The 20,555-nt window shown below is 45.1% G+C and overlaps 1 protein-coding gene across 24 annotated transcripts in view; it reads right to left on the bottom strand.

Moving 5' to 3' along the window:
• The window catches only part of LOC144497181 (uncharacterized), a 41,458-nt gene that overhangs the window by 9,108 nt on the left and 11,795 nt on the right, over window positions 1-20,555 (bottom strand). For 10 of the 24 annotated variants that reach the window (XM_078218027.1, XM_078218038.1, XM_078218026.1 and 7 more), the window contains 10 exons: window positions 17,388-17,477; window positions 16,060-16,149; window positions 13,878-13,974; window positions 11,579-11,661; window positions 11,109-11,198; window positions 7,739-7,828; window positions 6,411-6,500; window positions 4,232-4,321; window positions 1,900-1,989; window positions 1,433-1,522 (listed from right to left, as the gene is read on the bottom strand). In XM_078218027.1, coding sequence (XP_078074153.1) covers window positions 1,433-1,522; window positions 1,900-1,989; window positions 4,232-4,321; window positions 6,411-6,500; window positions 7,739-7,828; window positions 11,109-11,198; window positions 11,579-11,661; window positions 13,878-13,974; window positions 16,060-16,149; window positions 17,388-17,477 — 900 coding nt within the window. Of the gene's footprint in view, window positions 1-1,432; window positions 1,523-1,899; window positions 1,990-4,231; window positions 4,322-6,410; window positions 6,501-7,738; window positions 7,829-11,108; window positions 11,199-11,578; window positions 11,669-13,877; window positions 13,975-16,059; window positions 16,150-17,387; window positions 17,478-20,555 lie in introns of all 24 variants that reach the window. The other 14 variants (XM_078218039.1, XM_078218033.1, XM_078218041.1 and 11 more) reach the window with 12 other exon arrangements.

Here is a 20,555-nt window from a genome sequence, read left to right as displayed (position 1 = left end):
ACAATTATTCTAAGAGCTGAATTTGAATATTTAAACCATCATTAATCTATGCTAATCTGGTTCACCCCTTACTGGGCATGAACCAGATTACATCATCAGCTGGGGGCGGTGAGAATCTCAATATTCTCAACTTCTAAAGTTCAGCTCCAAGTTTTGTCGAGCATGAGGCACCAATGTGCTAATGCAATAATACCAAAGCAACAGGCCCAAAGATCCTATTGTGCCTCTAGGACAGTAGGATCATTTGTGCATTGATGTGCATACAGCTGAAATCTGCTTCCATCTGGTTGTATGAGGATGCAGGGACAGCACAGGAGGCAAGGACTTGTTCTCTGTTCTGCCAAATACTCAATTTTGTTCAGGCATTGCAGCAAATTACAGAGTAAATTAAGTGCCTGTATTCTTATACTGGGAAAAGTCATTGGCTTTTCCAGAAAGAATAAAGTTTCTATTAAAGACAGCTGAGCACCTGTGATTAAAGTCAAGAGCTGAATCTTAATCAGCTTTGCATTCTGCCCAATATTCATTATAGTCTCTCACGCGTGAGTCTCCGATGCCAACAGCTACTTATACTGAAGCTTATCAATATCATCTGCTCTCTCTATCCGAATATTAATCAGTCAAAAATACTTTCTGTACAATAGCAACTATCTGCTCAATTCTTCAGCATAAACAATTAGATTCATCTATCACACCATGTTTTAGTGCACACACTCTGATTAACACTGCCATTGCACCTTTCTTTTACCGTCATGTGGCTTGAGGGACCAATGGGAACTGAGAGTAAGTGATCACTCCAGAGGATGGAGTCTTCCCTCAGGCAGAATACGTCTGGAAGCCATGTAGTAAGAATGTGAGGACTGGAGAAGCCAGGCAGGCTCCAAGACAGCTGAAGACTGCAAACATCGATATCAAGTTTCTCTTTACCAATACATTTCTTTCATTCCTAACAATGTCTGAAGTCTTTGACAATGCCAGAAATGCCAGTGCATAACAGTAACCTTCAGAACATTACTTTCAACTTTAAAAAATTCAACTCCAGGTTTTGCCTAAGCATGGGACACAAATGTGCAGATGCATTTACACCAACGCAACAGACCTCAATAGCATATTGTCTAATTTCTGTATTAACGTACACGCAGCTGGTTGTATAGGGAGGCAATGACAGAACAGAAGGTGACGACTTGCTTTCTGCTCTGCAAAATTTTCAAATTTTATTTAGATATTGAGAGAAATTTCAGAGTAAATTATGTGCCTTTATTTTTATACTGAGAAGAGTAAATGGCATGTTCAGAAAGAACAAAGTTTCTATCAAAGATATCTTAGTAACTATGATTAAAGTCACAAGCTGAATATTAATGAGTACTGCATTCTGTCTAATGTACAGAATACTTATTTTCCTCATCAACCAGCATCTCCTCTACAATTTTACCTTGTTTTTTTTCATGGGGTGGAGTTACATGTTCAGCCTCAGCATTTTGCGATTCCGCCTCATTTACTTTCTGCTCCTCTGATCCGCTTTCTAATGCAATTAGAAGAAATGCAGTTAAGAGCAAATAACATTAATTCCAAACAGTCAGCCCACTTTCGCCATCAGAGAGAAGAGTGCCACAGGCTGAAAATAGAGTGTACAATAGTGGCGAGGAAAATGTGATGATCTGTTTGGTAACATGGAGGTGCACGGCCAGCAGGGAACAGGTGCAGTTTTCTCCCAAATCTTAATTGGCTGGACAAGAAACTCAGAGCAAATTGTGTGACCATATTCTTCTACCAGGCAGAGTAAATTTGGTGAAGAAACACTATACTGATCACAACTGAACATTTTTGTTTGCAGAAGAAATGGTTGCAAATAATCTATCCATTCTGTAAAACACAGGAAATAGTTCTCTCCATTTTTACCTTGATTTTCTTCACTGCCTTGAGTTGCATTTTCGTTCTCAGCTTTTAGTGATTCTGGCTGATTTCTTTCCTGCTTCACAGATCTGAATTCTAAGGTAATCAGAAGAAACAGAGGTTAGAGCAAATAGCATCTTGTAAACATAGTGGGTGTAATTTTCCAAAAATAATGACAAAGTGTCATCTCTGGCTGCCAGTTCCTTGAGCACGGTCCCAATTGCAATCCTCTCCAACTTATTCATTTTTATGGAGGGAGTGGTGATTCGCAATGTTAATGACGGGGGCAGGGCCTAAAGAGGTGGCAAGGCCAGCTCCTCAGGTGAACGCCCCAATCACAAAATAAGGTTAAAGATTCCCACCTCTCTCCTCCAATATCCGACATCAGTCCACCTCCACTGTCCCGTCAATGCCAATGTCAAGCCCCTTTCCCCCTATCCGCCGGCCAGTGCTGATATCAAGTCCCCTTCCCCCCCTTAAGTGAGCAGGACCTCGCAATGGGATCACCTAAGGTACCACGTCGTCAGGCCCGGCCCCTTTAAGGCCACACCACTTGATAGTTCCAACCTGGCAATGCCAACCTGCCAGGGTATCACCCAGAGGCTGCAATGGCCTGTAAGCCCCCGGCGTGTTCATTACATCTAGTCTCCTTTTTGGAGACCAATAGTGATGCCTGCCGGCATCACGCCAGTTGGTGGGAGCATTAACTTTCCCTGACAATTTGTCTTGAAGCTGAATTTGAATATTTAAATCATCATTAATGTATGATAATCTGGTTCACACCCTCGCTGAGCATGAACCAGATTACATCGCCGACTGTCGGCAGTGAGAATCTCAACATGAGATCTTCCCATCGCAAATCCCATTATAGTCTCTCTTGCGAGAGTCTCCGATGCCAACAGCTACTTATACTGAAGCTCATCAATATCATCTGCTCTCTTAATCCAAATATTAATCAGTCAAAAATACTTTCAGTACAATAGCAACTATCTGCTCAATTCTTCAGCATAAACAATTAGATTCATCTATCACACCATGTTTTAGTGCACACACTCTGATTAAACACTGCCATTGCACCTTTCCTTTACCATCATGTGGCTTGAGGGACCAATGGGAACTGAGAGTAAGCAATCACCCCAGAGGATGGAGTCTTCCCTTAGGTAGAGTACATCTGGAAGCCATGTAGTAAGCATGTAAGGACTGGAGAAGCCAGGCAGGCTCCAAGGCAGCTGAGGGCTGCAAACCTCAATACCAAGTTTCTCTTTATCAATAAATATCTTTCGTTCCTAACGATGTCTGAAGTCTTTGACGATGCCAGAAGTGCCAGTGCATAACAGTAACCTTCAGAACATTACTTTCAACTTTTAAAAGTTCAACTCCAGGTTTTGCCTAAGCATGAGACACAAATGTGCAGATGCATTTACACCAAAGCAACAGGCCTCAATAGCATATGATGTAATATCTGTATTAACGTACGCGCAGCTGAATTCAGCCTCTATCTGATTGTATAGGGAGGCAGGGACAGAACAGAAGGTGACGACTTGCTTTCTGCTCTGCAAAATTTTCAATTTTAGAACCATAGAAAATTGCAGCTCAGAAACAGGCCTTTTGGCCCTTCTTGTCTGTGCCGAACCATTTTTTGCCTAGTCCCACTGACCTGCACTTGGACCATATCCTTCCACACCGCTCTCATCCATGAACCCGTCCAAGTTTTTCTTAAATGTTAAAAGTGACCCCGCATTTACCACTTTATCCGGCAGCTCATTCCACACTCCCACCACTCTCTGCGTGAAGAAGCCGCCCCTAATATTCCCTTTAAACTTTTCTCCTTTCACCCTTAACCCATGCCCTCTGGTTTTTTTCTCCCCCAGCCTCAGTGGAAAAAGCCTGCTTGCATTCACTCTATCTATACCCATCAAAATCTTATACACCTCTATCAAATCTCCCCTCAATCTTCTACGCTCCAGGGAATAAAGTCCCAACCTATTCAATCTCTCTCTGTAACTCAGCTTCTCCAGTCCCGGCAACATCCTTGTGAACCTTCTCTGCACTCTTTCAACCTTATTTACATCCTTCCTGTAACTAGGTGACCAAAACTGTACACAATACTCCAATAATACTTATTAAGATATTGAGAGAAATTTCAGAGTAAATTATGTGCCTTTATTTTTATACTGAGAAGAGTAAATGGCATGTTCAGAAAGAACAAAGTTTCTGTCAAAGATACCTTAGTATCTATGATTAAAGTCACAAGCTGAATATTAATGAGTACTGCATTCTGTCTAATGTACAGAATATGTATTTTCCTCATCAACCAGCAACTCCTCTACATTTTTACCTTGTTTTTTTTCATGGGATGGAGTTTCATTTTCAGCCTCAGCATTTTGCGATTCCGCCTCATTTATTTTCTGCTCCTCTGATCCGCTTTCTAACGCAATTAGAAGAAATGTAGTTAAGAGTAAATAGCATTAATTCCAAACAGTCAGCAAACTTTCACCATCAGAGAGAAGAGTGCCACAGGCTGAAAATCTGGAAAGGCGATTCCCTCCGGAGAGATCACATTGCACGATTTTCCCTGCCTCTCACTGGTGACATCACGAGGGTCACGCCCACAAAGGAAGAGAACCTCATTTAAATATACTTTAATAAATTTCAATATCATTAACCACCCCCTGCCAAATATTGATCCCAGCTGTATTTTCAAACCTTGCCAACATGGCCACATCAGCAAAGTTTACAACACATTTACCCAGATGTGAGTTTAGCCCCAGGGGGAGAGGGACATGCCAAGGCACTGGCCCATGACAGTCGTGGGAGAGAGAGGCGAAGATGCAAGCGATGACTGTTGTTTTCGGGTGGGGGGGGGGGGGGGGCCTCAAAATGATGATGTGAGACACGCCCACCTTTCCTGACAAGGATTCCTCTGATCTGGCGAGAAACGCCGGTTTACAGTCGGACCCTGACACTTTGCCATTTTTTGGTAAGATTCCACCCAGTGTCAGCCTGGAAAAGATTCCAGCATCTTATAATTGCAAAAACCATTTCTCAAACAAACCCTTGCAACAATGCAAATGATTTAAAGTCCTGAAAAAAACTTTAATAAACTGAATTCTAATCATCAACGAGTGGTTCTGACGACAGCAGCTAGAGAGAGTAAAGGTTGCTGACTACCATGTGCTCTGCAGAAATTTGGGTACGACCTGCAAACAATTTCCTGCAATGTAGTGTGAACTATAATAGAATATTTGATCAAATTACAATGTGTGAAGTTCTACATTAACAGACTTGATACCATCAATCTGGATGGTGCTGTGGATTGCTGTAACAATCTCTCAATATCCCACTTTTCTTCGCAAGTTATGTTGTCAATCACACACAACGAACCACTGTAACCATAAAACGGGTCAGGTTTTCTGCTTGCTTCCCAATATCTCTCGTCATCAGTTTTTGGAAATAGACTATCTCCAAACTCAGAGAAAATGGGTTATCAGCAATCCTCTTGAGGGAAGTTAAGTGGCTCAAGCATTTTCAGATTGTACCTTTCTTCACCGGTTTGTTATTGAATGGAACTGGAAACAATCACAAATGACTCATGTCAGTGTGGTGCCTAAATGTACTCTGATTACAGTAAGAGTTTTAACAACACCAGGTTAAAGTCCAACAGGTTTATTTGGTAGCAAATGCCATTAGCTTTTGGAGCGCTGCTCCATCATCAGACATCCACTCCATCTGACGAAGGAGCAGCGCTCCGAAAGCTAATGGCATTTTCTACCAAATAAATCTGTTGGACTTTAACCTGGTGTTGCTAAAACTCTTACTGTGTTTACCCCTGTCCAGCGCCGGCATCTCCACATCATGTATTCTGATTGACAGTTTCTGATGCCAATAGCTACTTATACTGAAAATTATCATCAACTCCTCTCTTTCTCCTAATATTAATCAGTCCAAAAATAAATTCAGTTCAACAGTAGCTACCTTCTAAATTATTTCCCATATCATCCTGAGTACCTCTGTGCACTGTGGAGGTTGCAAAGTTCCTATCGAACCCCTAGCACACTTTTCACTTATGATTTGAGAAAAGCAGAAGAAATGAAGTTCAGAACAATCATTGCTAATTCCAAACCAATCAATTCCTGGGTCTGAAATCCTCCTTTTAAACAGTTTGTAAAATTCAAAATACAGATACATAAAGAAAGTTCCAAGAAGTGATGCTACATTGAGTGTTTTCAGGTAAATTCTGTGTATAATAGCGCTGAGGAAAATGTGATGATCTTTTTGGTAATGTGGAGGTGCACGGCCAGCAGGGAACAGAGTGAGGTTTTGTCCCAATCCCAAGCGACTGGACAAAAGACTCAGCAAATTGTGTGACAACATTTTTCGACCAGGCACAGTAAATGACATTAGGTGAGGAAATCCTGTGTACTGATCACAACTGGACATTTTTGTCTACAGAAGAAATGGTTGCAAAAAACTTATCCACCCTGTCAAACACAGGAAATAATTCTCTCCATTTTTACCTTGATTTTCTTCACTGGTTTGGGTTGCATTTTCATCCTCAGCTTTTGGCAACTCGGCCTGATTTATTTGTTGCTTCTCAGATCTGAATTCTAAGACAATCAGAAGTAATGCAAGGAAGAACAAAGAGCTTTTTCTTTGAAAAAAAAGTTTATTTATTAGCGTCACAAGTAGGCTTACATTAACATTGCAATGAAGTTACTGTGACAATCCCCTAGTCGCCTCACTCTGGCGCCTGTTCGGGTACACAGAGAATTTAGCATGGCCAATGCACCTAACCAGCAAGTCTTTCAGACTGTGGGAGGAAACCGGAGCACCCGGAGGAAACCCATGCAAACACAAGGAGAATGTGCAGACTCCGCACAGACAGTGACCCAAGCTAGAAATTGAACCTGGCTCCCTGGTGCTGTGAGGCAGCAGTGCTAACCACTGTGCACAGAGTCTTTTTTTTGGAGAATTACAGCCACTAAATGTCATCTCCAGCGGGAAACACAGTGATGTTACCGCCGGGTCAGTTGGGTGATCCTAATTGCGATTGATGTACACACAGCTGAAATCTGCTTCTATCTGGTTGTATGAGGAGGCAGGGCAGAACAGAAAACGAGGACTTGCTCTCTGCTCTGCCAAACACACAATTTTGTTATGGCATTGCAGGAAATTTCAGAGGAAATTAAGTGCCTGTATTCTTCTACTGGGAAGAGTTAATGGCATGTTCCGAAACAACAAAGTTTCTATCAAAGACAGCTGAGCACCGGTGATTAAAGTCAGGAGCTGAATATTAATCAGCTTTGCATTCTGTTCAATATTCAGAATATTGATTTTCCTCATCACCCGGAGTACCCTCTGTGCATTGTGGAGGTTGTAAAGTTCCTATCAAACCCCGAGCACACTTTTCACTTGGGAATTTGGGAGAAACAGAAAATATCAAGTTCAGAACAATCATTGCTTATTCCAAACCAAGGGATTCCTGGGTCTGAGAGATAGATGTGCAAGAAGAAAATTTTAGGCAGTGATGCTGCCAACAAATCGGGTGCTTTCAGGTAAATTGTGTGTGTAATAATGCCGTGGAAAATGTGATGATCTGTTTGGTAATGTGAAGGTGCACAGCCAGCAGGAACAGGTGAAGTTTTCTCCCAAATCTCAATTAACTGGACAAAAGAGTCGGAGCAATTTGTGTGACAACATTCTTCTACAAGGCAGAGTAAATGGCATATGATGAGGAAACACTATGAACTGATCAAAGCTGGATATTGTGTCCACAGACAAAATGGTTGCAAATGATTTATCCACTCTGTCAAGCACAGAAAATAGTTCTCCTCTCCATTTTTACCTTCACTTTTTTCACTGGCCTGAGTTGTATTTTCATCCTCAGCTTTTGGCGATTCTGCCTCATTTCTTTCCTGCTTCACTGATCTGAATTCTAAGACAATCAGAAGAAACACAGTTAAGACCAAATAGCATTTTGTAAATACATTGGGCATAATTCTCAAAAAAAGACTCAGGGCCCGATTTTACCAAAACTTCGCGGTGGTAAAGTTGGGCGTCGGGCCTATGCCGCGATCCGCACCCGATTCCTAGCGGATCGCGCCTTTACCAATGGCCGATTCGGGCGCCGTTCCGGTGCGTGCCCAAATCGGCCGGCGCGACGATTTAAATGCATGCAGCGCGCGCCCAACTTTACCATCAATTCCCCCTTTACCAGCATTCGGCCCAATTCGCGTCCACGCCTTTACCGACCTGATAAATAAAAGTCCAACTTGCACGTTTATTCGGCAGGGGAATCGCCGAGGCCCACCCTTCGCGGACACCCCCTTTAACCACCCTGGCAGACCCCCCCCCCTCCCCCCGGGATCGGACCCCTCTGGGAGGTAGCCCCTCCTCCCCCCCCGGGGTCGGATCCCTCTGGGAGGTAGCCCCCCCTCCCCCCCCACCCCAGGATCAGACCCCTCTGGGAAGCAGGCCCCCCCCCCGGCAGAGCACACCCCTAACCTACCTCGATCGTGGGCTCCCTCCACCATCCTTCCCGCTCACCTTCAGTCCTTCGACAGCCTGCAGCATGTTCCTGGACACTGACTTCGAGCCACGGCTGAAGTGACCGGGCTTCACACAGGTCCGCTGGCGTCTGCCGGAGGAGGGGGGACGGGCCCAGTTGGAACTCTGGTGGGGGGGCGGGGGGGGATGAGGAGAGGGGGTGGGCCCACATTGCCCTCCTGGGGGGGGGGGGTGGGGGTGGGAGGGGAGGGGGACATATCATCCCCGGGGTTGTGGGAAGGGAGGGAGTGTCACGTCTCATCCTCGGGGGGGGGAGGAGAGGGGGGTGTGAGGGATCATTCACTGGTACACTACCAGCCACAGCCATCTCACCCGCTCTCTCACACACATGCAGGGAAGAGTAATCTGTGGCTGGTAGTGTACCAGTGATGGTGCCAGGAGGGATCGACCACAGACACGCAGCAGACCTCCCTCCCCCAGGGAATGAGACATCACAACCCCCCCCTCCACCCCACCCCACCCCCAGGGAATGAGATGTCACATCCCCGCCATCACCCCCCCCCCCCCCCCCCCCCCCCCCCCGACCAGAGGATGAATGGCAGAGAGGCTTTTTCCGCTCTCTGCTTTTTGTTTTGCGCCCGGGCGCGTTCTGTCAGATTCTTCCCGAACTGTGCATGCGCAGTTCGGCGCTCCGACAGATGCAAATGCGCTAGGCCCTGCCCACTAGACCCGCTCCGAAAAAAGGCGTATGAGGGCGCTGGAGCGTGGGTCTGATTTACGGCCACTCCCGGCACTTAGTCCCGATTTGGTAAAATTGGCCTCTCAGTGTCATCTCTGGTCGCCAGTTCCGTGAGCGCGATCCCAATTGCAATCCCCTCCCACTCTCCTCTGTCTCTCCCAATGTCCGGCATCAGTCCCATCCACTGCCCCGCCCATGCCTGTCTTAAGCACTACCCCACACCCGGCCGACGCCAGTATCAGAGACCCTGCTCCCCACCATCAAGTGAGCTACATCCTGCTGTGTGTGGGATCATCAAAGGCTCCACCCCTTCAGGCCATAAACCTTGACAGTTCCAATATGGCAATGCCCTCCTGCCATAGTACAAGGGCAGTGTCAGGACACAGTCCAGACATGCCTCTGACCTCCCGGGGGCCGCAATGACCTGAAAGCCCCCCAGCATGTTCATCACGCCTGGTCTCTGGTTTTGGAGACGAATAGTAATTCCCGTCAGCTCTACGTCAACCAGTTTGTTGGTATGAGCATTAATTTTCCCTGACAATTATTCTAAGAGCTGAATTTGAATATTTAAACCATCATTAATCTATGCTAATCTGGTTCACCCCTTACTGGGCATGAACCAGATTACATCATCAGCTGGGGGCGGTGAGAATCTCAATATTCTCAACTTCTAAAAGTTCAGCTCCAAGTTTTGTCGAGCATGAGGCACCAATGTGCTAATGCAATAAACCAAAGCAACAGGCCCAAAGATCCTATTGTGCCTCTAGGACTGCAGGATCATTTGTGCATTGATGTGCATACAGCTGAAATCTGCTTCCATCTGGTTGTATGAGGATGCAGGGACAGCACAGGAGGCAAGGACTTGTTCTCTGTTCTGCCAAATACTCAATTTTGTTCAGGCATTGCAGGAAATTACAGAGTAAATTAAGTGCCTGTATTCTTATACTGGGAAAAGTCATTGGCTTTTCCAGAAAGAATAAAGTTTCTATTAAAGACAGCTGAGCACCTGTGATTAAAGTCAAGAGCTGAATCTTAATCAGCTTTGCATTCTGCCCAATATTCATTATAGTCTCTCACGCGTGAGTCTCCGATGCCAACAGCTACTTATACTGAAGCTTATCAATATCATCTGCTCTCTCTATCCGAATATTAATCAGTCAAACATACTTTCTGTACAATAGCAACTATTTGCTCAATTCTTCAGCATAAACAATTAGATTCATCTATCACACCGTGTTTTAGTGCACACACTCTGATTAACACTGCCATTGCACCTTTCTTTTACCGTCATGTGGCTTGAGGGACCAATGGGAACTGAGAGTAAGTGATCACTCCAGAGGATGGAGTCTTCCCTCAGGCAGAATACGTCTGGAAGCCATGTAGTAAGAATGTGAGGACTGGAGAAGCCAGGCAGTCTCCAGGACAGCTGAGGACTGCAAACATCGATATCAAGTTTCTCTTTATCAATACATTTCTTTCATTCCTAACAATGTCTGAAGTCTTTGACAATGCCAGAAATGCCAGTGCATAACAGTAACCTTCAGAACATTACTTTCAACTTTAAAAAATTCAACTCCAGGTTTTGCCTAAGCATGGAACACAAATGTGCAGATGCATTTACACCAACGCAACAGGCCTCAATAGCATATTGTCTAATTTCTGTATTAACGTACACGCAGCTGGTTGTATAGGGAGGCAATGACAGAACAGAAGGTGACGACTTGCTTTCTGCTCTGCAAAATTTTCAAATTTTATTTAGATATTGAGAGAAATTTCAGAGTAAATTATGTGCCTTTATTTTTATACTGAGAAGAGTAAATGGCATGTTCAGAAAGAACAAAGTTTCTATCAAAGATATCTTAGTAACTATGATTAAAGTCACAAGCTGAATATTAATGAGTACTGCATTCTGTCTAATGTACAGAATATTTATTTTCCTCATCAACCAGCATCTCCTCTACATTTTTACCTTGTTTTTTTTCATGGGGTGGAGTTTCATTTTCAGCCTCAGCATTTTGCGATTCCGCCTCATTTATTTTCTGCTCCTCTGATCCGCTTTCTAATGCAATTAGAAGAAATGCAGTTAAGAGCAAATAGCATTAATTCCAAACAGTCAGCCCACTTTCGCCATCAGAGAGAAGAGTGCCACAGGCTGAAAATTGAGTGTACAATAGTGGCGAGGAAAATGTGATGATCTGTTTGGTAACATGGAGGTGCACGGCCAGCAGGGAACAGGTGCAGTTTTCTCCCAAATCTTAATTGGCTGGACAAGAAACTCAGAGCAAATTGTGTGACAACATTCTTCTACCAGGCAGAGTAAATTTGGTGAAGAAACACTATACTGATCACAACTGGACATTTTTGTCTGCAGAAGAAATGGTTGCAAATGATCTATCCATTCTGTAAAACACAGGAAATAGTTTCCCTCTCCATTTTTACCTTGATTTTCTTCACCGCCTTGAGTTGCATTTTCGTTCTCAGCTTTTGGTGACTCTGGCTGATTTCTTTCCTGCTTCACAGATCTGAATTCTAAGATAATCAGAAGAAACAGAGGTTAGAGCAAATAGCATCTTGTAAACATAGTGAGTGTAATTTTCCAAAAATAATGACAAAGTGTCATCTGTGGCTGCCAGTTCCTTGAGCACGGTCCCAATTGCAATCCTCTCCAACTTATTCATTTTTATGGAGGGAGTGGTGATTCGCAATGTAAATGACGGGGGCAGGGCCTAAAGAGGTGGCAAGGCCAGCTCCTCAGGTGAACGCCCCAATCACAAAATGAGGTTAAAGATTCCCACCTCTCTCCTCCAATATCCGACATCAGTCCACCTCCACTGTCCCGTCAATGCCAATGTCAAGCCCCTTTCCCCCTATCCGCCGGCCAGTGCTGATATCAAGTCCCCTTCCCCCCCTTAAGTGAGCAGGACCTCGCAATGGGATCACCCAAGTTACCACGTCGTCAGGCCCGGCCCCTTTAAGGCCACACCACTTGATAGTTCCAACCTGGCAATGCCAACCTGCCAGGGTATCACCCAGAGGCTGCAATGGCCTGTAAGCCCCCGGCGTGTTCATTACATCTAGTCTCCTTTTTGGAGACCAATAGTGATGCCTGCCTGCTTCACGTCACGCCAGCTGGTGGGAGCATTAATTTTCCCTGACAATTTGTCTTGAAGCTGAATTTGAATATTTAAATCATCATTAATGTATGCTAATCTGGTTCACACCCTCGCTGAGCATGAACCAGATTACATCGCCGACTAACGGCAGTGAGAACCTCAACATGAGATCTTCCCATCGTAAATGCCATTACAGTCTCTCTTGCGAGAGTCTCCGATGCCAACAGCTACTTATACTGAAGCTTATCAATATCATCTGCTCTCTTTATCTGAATATTAATCAGTCAAAAATACTTTCAGTGCAATAGCAACTATCTGCTCAATTCTTCAGCATAAACAATTAGATTCATCTATCACACCATGTCTTAGTGCACACACTCTGATTAACACTGCCAATGCACCTCCCTTTAACGGTCATCTGGCTTGACGGACCAATGGGAACTGAGAGTAAGCAATCCCCCCAGAGGGTGGAGTCTTCCCTCAGGTAGAGTACATCTGGAAGCCATGTAGTAAGCATGTAAGGACTGGAGAAGCCAGGCAGGCTCCAAGGCAGCTGAGGACTGCAAACCTCGATACCAAGTTTCTCTTTATCAATAAATATCTTTCGTTCCCAACGATGTCTGAAGTCTTTAACGATGCCAGAAGTGCCAGTGCATAACAGTAACCTTCAGAACATTACTTTCAACTTTTAAAAGTTCAACTCCAGGTTTTGCCTAAGCATGAGACACAAATGTGCAGATGCATTTACACCAAAGCAACAGGCCTCAATAGCATATTGTGTAATATCTGTATTAACGTACGCGCAGCTGAATTCTGCCTCTATCTGATTGTATAGGGAGGCAGGGACAGAACAGAAGGTTGCTTTCTGCTCTGCAAAATTTTCAATTTTAGAACCATAGAAAATTACAGCTCAGAAACAGTCCTTTTGGCCCTTCTTGTCTGTGCCGAACCATTTTTTCGTCCCACTGACCTGCACTTGGACCACATCCTTCCACACCGCTCTCATCCATGAACCCGTCCAAGTTTTTCTTAAATGTTACCACTTTATCCGGCAGCTCATTCCACACTCCCACCACTCTCTGCGTGAAGAAGCCGCCCCTAATATTCCCTTTAAACTTTTCTCCTTTCACCCTTAACCCATGCCCTCTGGTTTTTTTCTCCCCCAGCCTCAGCGGAAAAAGCCTGCTTGCATTCACTCTATCTATACCCATCAAAATCTTATACACCTCTATCAAATCTCCCCTCAATCTTCTACGCTCCAGGGAATAAAGTCCCAACCTATTCAATCTCTCTCTGTAACTCAGCTTCTCCAGTCCCGGCAACATCCTTGTGAACCTTCTCTGCACTCTTTCAACCTTATTTACATCCTTCCTGTAACTAGGTGACCAAAACTGTACACAATACTCCAATAATACTTATTAAGATATGGAGAGAAATTTCAGTGTAAATTATGTGCCTTTATTTTTATACTGAGAAGAGTAAATGGCATGTTCAGAAAGAACAAAGTTTCTGTCAAAGATACCTTAGTATCTATGATTAAAGTCACAAGTTGAATATTAATGAGTACTGCATTCTGTCTAATGTACAGAATATGTATTTTCCTCATCAACCAGCATCTCCTCTACATTTTTACCTTGTTTTTTTCATGGGCTGGAGTTTCATTTTCAGCCTCAGCATTTTGCGATTCCGCCTCATTTATTTTCTGCTCCTCTGATCCGCTTTCTAACGCAATAAGAAGAAATGCAGTTAAGAGCAAATAACATTAATTCCAAACAGTCAGCCCACTTTCGCCATCAGAGAGAAGAGTGCCAGGATGAAAATCTGGAAAGGCGATTCCCTCCGGAGAGATCACATTGCACGATTTTCCCTGCCTCTCGCTGGTGACATCACGAGGGTCACGCCCACAAAGGAAGAGAACCTCATTTAAATATACTTTAATAAATTTCAATATCATTAACCACCCCCTGCCAAATATTGACCCCAGCTGTATTTTCAAACCTTGCCAACATGGCCACATCAGCAAAGTTTACAACACATTTACCCAGATGTGAGTTTAGCCCCAGGGGGAGAGGGACATGCCAAGGCACTGGCCCGTGACAGTAGTGGGAGAGGCGAAGATGCAAGCAATGACTGTTGTTTTCGGGGGGGGGGGGGTGGGGGGCCTCAAAATGATGATGTGAGACACGCCCACCTTTCCTGACAAGGATTCCTCTGATCTGGCGAGAAACACCGGTTTACAGTCGGACCCTGACACTTTGCCATTTTTTGGTAAGATTCCACCCAGTGTCAGCCTGGAACAGGTTCCAGCATCTTATAATTGCAAAAACCATTTCTCAAACAAACCCTTGCAACAATGCAAATGATTTAAAGTCCTGAAAAAAACTTTAATAAACGGAATTCTAATCATCGAGTGGTTCTGACGACAGCAGCTCGAGAGAGTAAAGGTTGCTGACTACCATGTGCTCTGCAGAAATTTGGGTACAACCTGCAAACAATTTCCTGCAATGTAGTGTGAACTATAATAGAATATTTGATCAAATTACAATGTGTGAAGTTCTACATTAACAGACTTGAAACCATCAACCTGGATGGTGCTGTGGATTGCTGTCACAATCTCTCAATATCCCACTTTTCTTCGCAAGTTATGTTGTCAATCACACACAAGGAACCACTGTAACCATAAAACGGGTCAGGTTTTCTGCTTGCTTCCCAATATCTCTCATCATCAGTTTTTGGAAATAGACTATCTCCAAACTCAGAGAAAATGTGTTATCAGCAATCCACTTGAGGGAAGTTAAGTGGCTCAAGCATTTTCAGATTGTACCTTTCTTCACCGGTTTGTTATTGAATGGAACTGGGAACAATCACAAATGACTGTCATGTCAGTGTGGTGCCTAAATGTACTCTGATTACAGTAAGAGTTTTAACAACACCAGGTTAAAGTCCAACAGGTTTGTTTGGTAGCAAATGCCATTAGCTTTTGGAGCGCTGCTCCTTCATCAGATATCCACTCCATCTGACGAAGGAGCAGCGCTCCGAAAGCTAATGGCATTTTCTACCAAATAAATCTGTTGGACTTTAACCCGGTGTTGCTAAAACTCTTACTGTGTTTACCCCTGTCCAGCGCCGGCATCTCCACATCATGTATTCTGATTGACAGTTTCTGATGCCAATAGCTACTTATACCGAAAATTATCAATATCAACTGCTCTCTTTATCCTAATATTAATCAGTCCAAAAATAAATTCAGTTCAACAGTAGCTACCTTCTAAATTATTTCCCATATCATCCTGAGTACCTCTGTGCACTGTGGAGGTTGCAAAGTTCCTATCGAACCCCTAGCACACTTTTCACTTATGATTTGAGAAAAGCAGAAGAAATGAAGTTCAGAACAATCATTGCTAATTCCAAACCAATCAATTCCTGGGTCTGAAATCCTCCTTTTAAACAGTTTGTAAAATTCAAAATACAGATACATAAAGAAAGTTCCAGGAAGTGATGCTACATTGAGTGTTTTCAGGTAAATTCTGTGTATAATAGCGCTGAGGAAAATGTGATGATCTTTTTGGTAATGTGGAGGTGCACGGCCAGCAGGGAACAGAGTGAGGTTTTGTCCCAATCCCAAGCGACTGGACAAAAGACTCAGCAAATTGTGTGACAACATTTTTCGACCAGGCACAGTAAATGACATTAGGTGAGGAAATCCTGTGTACTGATCACAACTGGACATTTTTGTCTACAGAAGAAATGGTTGCAAAAATCTTATCCACCCTGTCAAACACAGGAAATAATTCTCTCCATTTTTACCTTGATTTTCTTCACTGGTTTGGGTTGCATTTTCATCCTCAGCTTTTGGCAACTCGGCCTGATTTATTTGTTGCTTCTCAGATCTGAATTCTAAGACAATCAGAAGTAATGCAAGGAAGAACAAAGAGCATTTTCTTTGAAAAAAAAGTTTATTTATTAGCGTCACAAGTAGGCTTACATTAACATTGCAATGAAGTTACTGTGACAATCCCCGAGTCGCCTCACTCTGGCGCCTGTTCGGGTACACAGAGAATTTAGCATGGCCAATGCACCTAACCAGCAAGTCTTTCAGACTGTGGGAGGAAACCGGAGCACCCGGAGGAAACCCATGCAAACACAAGGAGAATGTGCAGACTCCGCACAGACAGTGACCCAAGCTAGAAATTGAACCTGGCTCCCTGGTGCTGTGAGGCAGCAGTGCTAACCACTGAGCACATTGTCTTTTTTTTGGAGAATTACAGCCACTAAATGTCATCTCCAGCGGGAAACACAGTGATGTTACCGCCGGGTCAGTTGGGTGATCCTAATTGCGATTGATGTACATACAGCTGAAATCTGCTTCTATCTGGTTGTATGAGGAGGCAGGGCAGAACAGAAAGCGAGGACTTGCTCTCTGCTCTGCCAAACACACAATTTTGTTATGGCATTGCAGGAAATTTCAGAGGAAATTAAGTGCCTGTATTCTTCTACTGGGAAGAGTTAATGGCATGTTCCGAAACAACAAAGTTTCTATCAAAGACAGCTGAGCACCTGTGATTAAAGTCAAGAGCTGAATATTAATCAGCTTTGCATTCTGTTCAATATTCAGAATATTGATTTTCCTCATCACCCGGAGTACCCTCTGTGCATTGTGGAGGTTGTAAAGTTCCTATCAAACCCCGAGCACACTTTTCACTTGGGAATTTGGGAGAAACAGAAAATATCAAGTTCAGAACAATCATTGCTTATTCCAAACCAAGGGATTCCTGGCTCTGAGAGATAGATGTGCAAGAAGAAAATTTTAGGCAGTGATGCTGCCAACAAATCGGGTGCTTTCAGGTAAATTGTGTGTGTAATAATGCCGTGGAAAATGTGATGATCTGTTTGGTAATGTGAAGGTGCACAGCCAGCAGGAACAGGTGAAGTTTTCTCCCAAATCTCAATTAACTGGACAAAAGAGTCGGAGCAATTTGTGTGACAACATTCTTCTACAAGGCAGAGTAAATGGCATATGATGAGGAAACACTATGAACTGATCAAAGCTGGATATTGTGTCCACAGACAAAATGGTTGCAAATGATTTATCCACTCTGTCAAGCACAGAAAATAGCTCTCCTCTCCATTTTTACCTTCACTTTTTTCACTGGCCTGAGTTGTATTTTCATCCTCAGCTTTTGGCGATTCTGCCTCATTTCTTTCCTGCTTCACTGATCTGAATTCTAAGACAATCAGAAGAAACACAGTTAAGACCAAATAGCATTTTGTAAATACATTGGGCATAATTCTCAAAAAAAGACTCAGGGCCCGATTTTACCAAAACTTCGCGGTGGTAAAGTTGGGCGTCGGGCCTATGCCGCGATCCGCACCCGATTCCTAGCGGATCGCGCCTTTACCAATGGCCGATTCGGGCGCCGTTCCGGTGCGTGCCCAAATCGGCCGGCGCGACGATTTAAATGCATGCAGCGCGCGCCCAACTTTACCATCAATTCCCCCTTTACCAGCATTCGGCCCAATTCGCGTCCACGCCTTTACCGACCTGATAAATAAAAGTCCAACTTGCACGTTTATTCGGCAGGGGAATCGCCGAGGCCCACCCTTCGCGGACACCCCCTCTAACCACCCTGGCAGACCCCCCCCCCTCCCCCCGGGATCGGACCCCTCTGGGAGGTAGCCCCTCCTCCCCCCCCGGGGTCGGATCCCTCTGGGAGGTAGCCCCCCCTCCCCCCCCACCCCAGGATCAGACCCCTCTGGGAAGCAGGCCCCCCCCCGGCAGAGCACACCCCTAACCTACCTCGATCGTGGGCTCCCTCCACCATCCTTCCCGCTCACCTTCAGTCCTTCGACAGCCTGCAGCATGTTCCTGGACACTGACTTCGAGCCACGGCTGAAGTGACCGGGCTTCACACAGGTCCGCTGGCGTCTGCCGGAGGAGGGGGGACGGGCCCAGTTGGAACTCTGGTGGGGGGGGGGGGGCGGGGGGGGATGAGGAGAGGGGGTGAGCCCACATTGCCCTCCTGGCGGGGGGGGGGGGGGGGGGGGGGGGGGGTGGTGGGAGGGGAGGGGGACATATCATCCCCGGGGTTGTGGGAAGGGAGGGAGTGTCACGTCTCATCCTCGGGGGGGAGGAGAGAAGGGTGTGAGGGATCATTCACTGGTACACTACCAGCCACAGCCATCTCACCCGCTCTCTCACACACATGCAGGGAAGAGTAATCTGTGGCTGGTAGTGTACCAGTGATGGTGCCAGGAGCGATCGACCACAGACACGCAGCAGACCTCCCTCCCCCAGGGAATGAGACATCACACCCCCCCCCTCCACCCCACCCCCAGGGAATGAGATGTCACATCCCCGCCATCACCCCCCCCCCCCCCCCCCCCCCGACCAGAGGATGAATGGCAGAGAGGCTTTTTCCGCTCTCTGCTTTTTGTTTTGCGCCCGGGCGCGTTCTGTCAGATTCTTCCCGAACTGTGCATGCGCAGTTCGGCGCTCCGACAGATGCAAATGCGCTAGGCCCTGCCCACTAGACCCGCTCCGAAAAAAGGCGTATGGGGGCGCTGGAGCGCGGGTCTGATTTACGGCCACTCCCGGCACTTAGTCCCGATTTGGTAAAATTGGCCTCTCAGTGTCATCTCTGGTCGCCGGTTCCGTGAGCGCGATCCCAATTGCAATCCCCTCCCACTCTCCTCTGTCTCTCCCAATGTCCGGCATCAGTCCCATCCACTGCCCCGCCCATGCCTGTCTTAAGCACTACCCCACCCCCGGCCGACGCCAGTATCAGAGACCCTGCTCCCCACCATCAAGTGAGCTACATCCTGCTGTGTGTGGGATCATCAAAGGCTCCACCCCTTCAGGCCATAAACCTTGGCTGTTCCAATATGGCAATGCCCTCCTGCCATAGTACAAGGGCAGTGTCAGGACACAGTCCAGACATGTCTCTGACCTCCCGGGGGCCGCAATGACCTGAAAGCCCCCCAGCATGTTCATCACGCCTGGTCTCTGGTTTTGGAGACGAATAGTAATTCCCGTCAGCTCTACGTCAACCAGTTTGTTGGTATGAGCATTAATTTTCCCTGACAATTATTCTAAGAGCTGAATTTTAATATTTAAACCATCATTAATCTATGCTAATCTGGTTCACCCCTTACTGGGCATGAACCAGATTACATCATCAGCTGGGGGCGGTGAGAATCTCAATATTCTCAACTTCTAAAAGTTCAGCTCCAAGTTTTGTCGAGCATGAGGCACCAATGTGCTAATGCAATAAACCAAAGCAACAGGCCCAAAGATCCTATTGTGCCTCTAGGACTGCAGGATCATTTGTGCATTGATGTGCATACAGCTGAAATCTGCTTCCATCTGGTTGTATGAGGATGCAGGGACAGCACAGGAGGCAAGGACTTGTTCTCTGTTCTGCCAAATACTCAATTTTGTTCAGGCATTGCAGGAAATTACAGAGTAAATTATGTGCCTGTATTCTTATACTGGGAAAAGTCATTGGCTTTTCCAGAAAGAATAAAGTTTCTATTAAAGACAGCTGAGCACCTGTGATTAAAGTCAAGAGCTGAATCTTAATCAGCTTTGCATTCTGCCCAATATTCATTATAGTCTCTCATGCGTGAGTCTCCGATGCCAACAGCTACTTATACTGAAGCTTATTAATATCATCTGCTCTCTCTATCCGAATATTAATCAGTCAAACATACTTTCTGTACAATAGCAACTATTTGCTCAATTCTTCAGCATAAACAATTAGATTCATCTATCACACCGTGTTTTAGTGCACACACTCTGATTAACACTGCCATTGCACCTTTCTTTTACCGTCATGTGGCTTGAGGGACCAATGGGAACTGAGAGTAAGTGATCACTCCAGAGGATGGAGTCTTCCCTCAGGCAGAATACGTCTGGAAGCCATGTAGTAAGAATGTGAGGACTGGAGAAGCCAGGCAGTCTCCAGGACAGCTGAGGACTGCAAACATCGATATCAAGTTTCTCTTTATCAATACATTTCTTTCATTCCTAACAATGTCTGAAGTCTTTGACAATGCCAGAAATGCCAGTGCATAACAGTAACCTTCAGAACATTACTTTCAACTTTAAAAAATTCAACTCCAGGTTTTGCCTAAGCATGGGACACAAATGTGCAGATGCATTTACACCAACACAACAGGCCTCAATAGCATATTGTCTAATTTCTGTATTAACGTACACGCAGCTGGTTGTATAGGGAGGCAACGACAGAACAGAAGGTGACGACTTGCTTTCTGCTCTGCAAAATTTTCAAATTTTATTTAGA

This window comes from Mustelus asterias, chromosome 8, assembly GCF_964213995.1.
Source record: "Mustelus asterias chromosome 8, sMusAst1.hap1.1, whole genome shotgun sequence".
Lineage (NCBI taxonomy): Eukaryota > Metazoa > Chordata > Chondrichthyes > Carcharhiniformes > Triakidae > Mustelus > Mustelus asterias.
The sequence above is the reverse complement of the archived record's forward strand: the minus strand, read 5'-3'. Positions and strand labels throughout refer to the sequence as shown.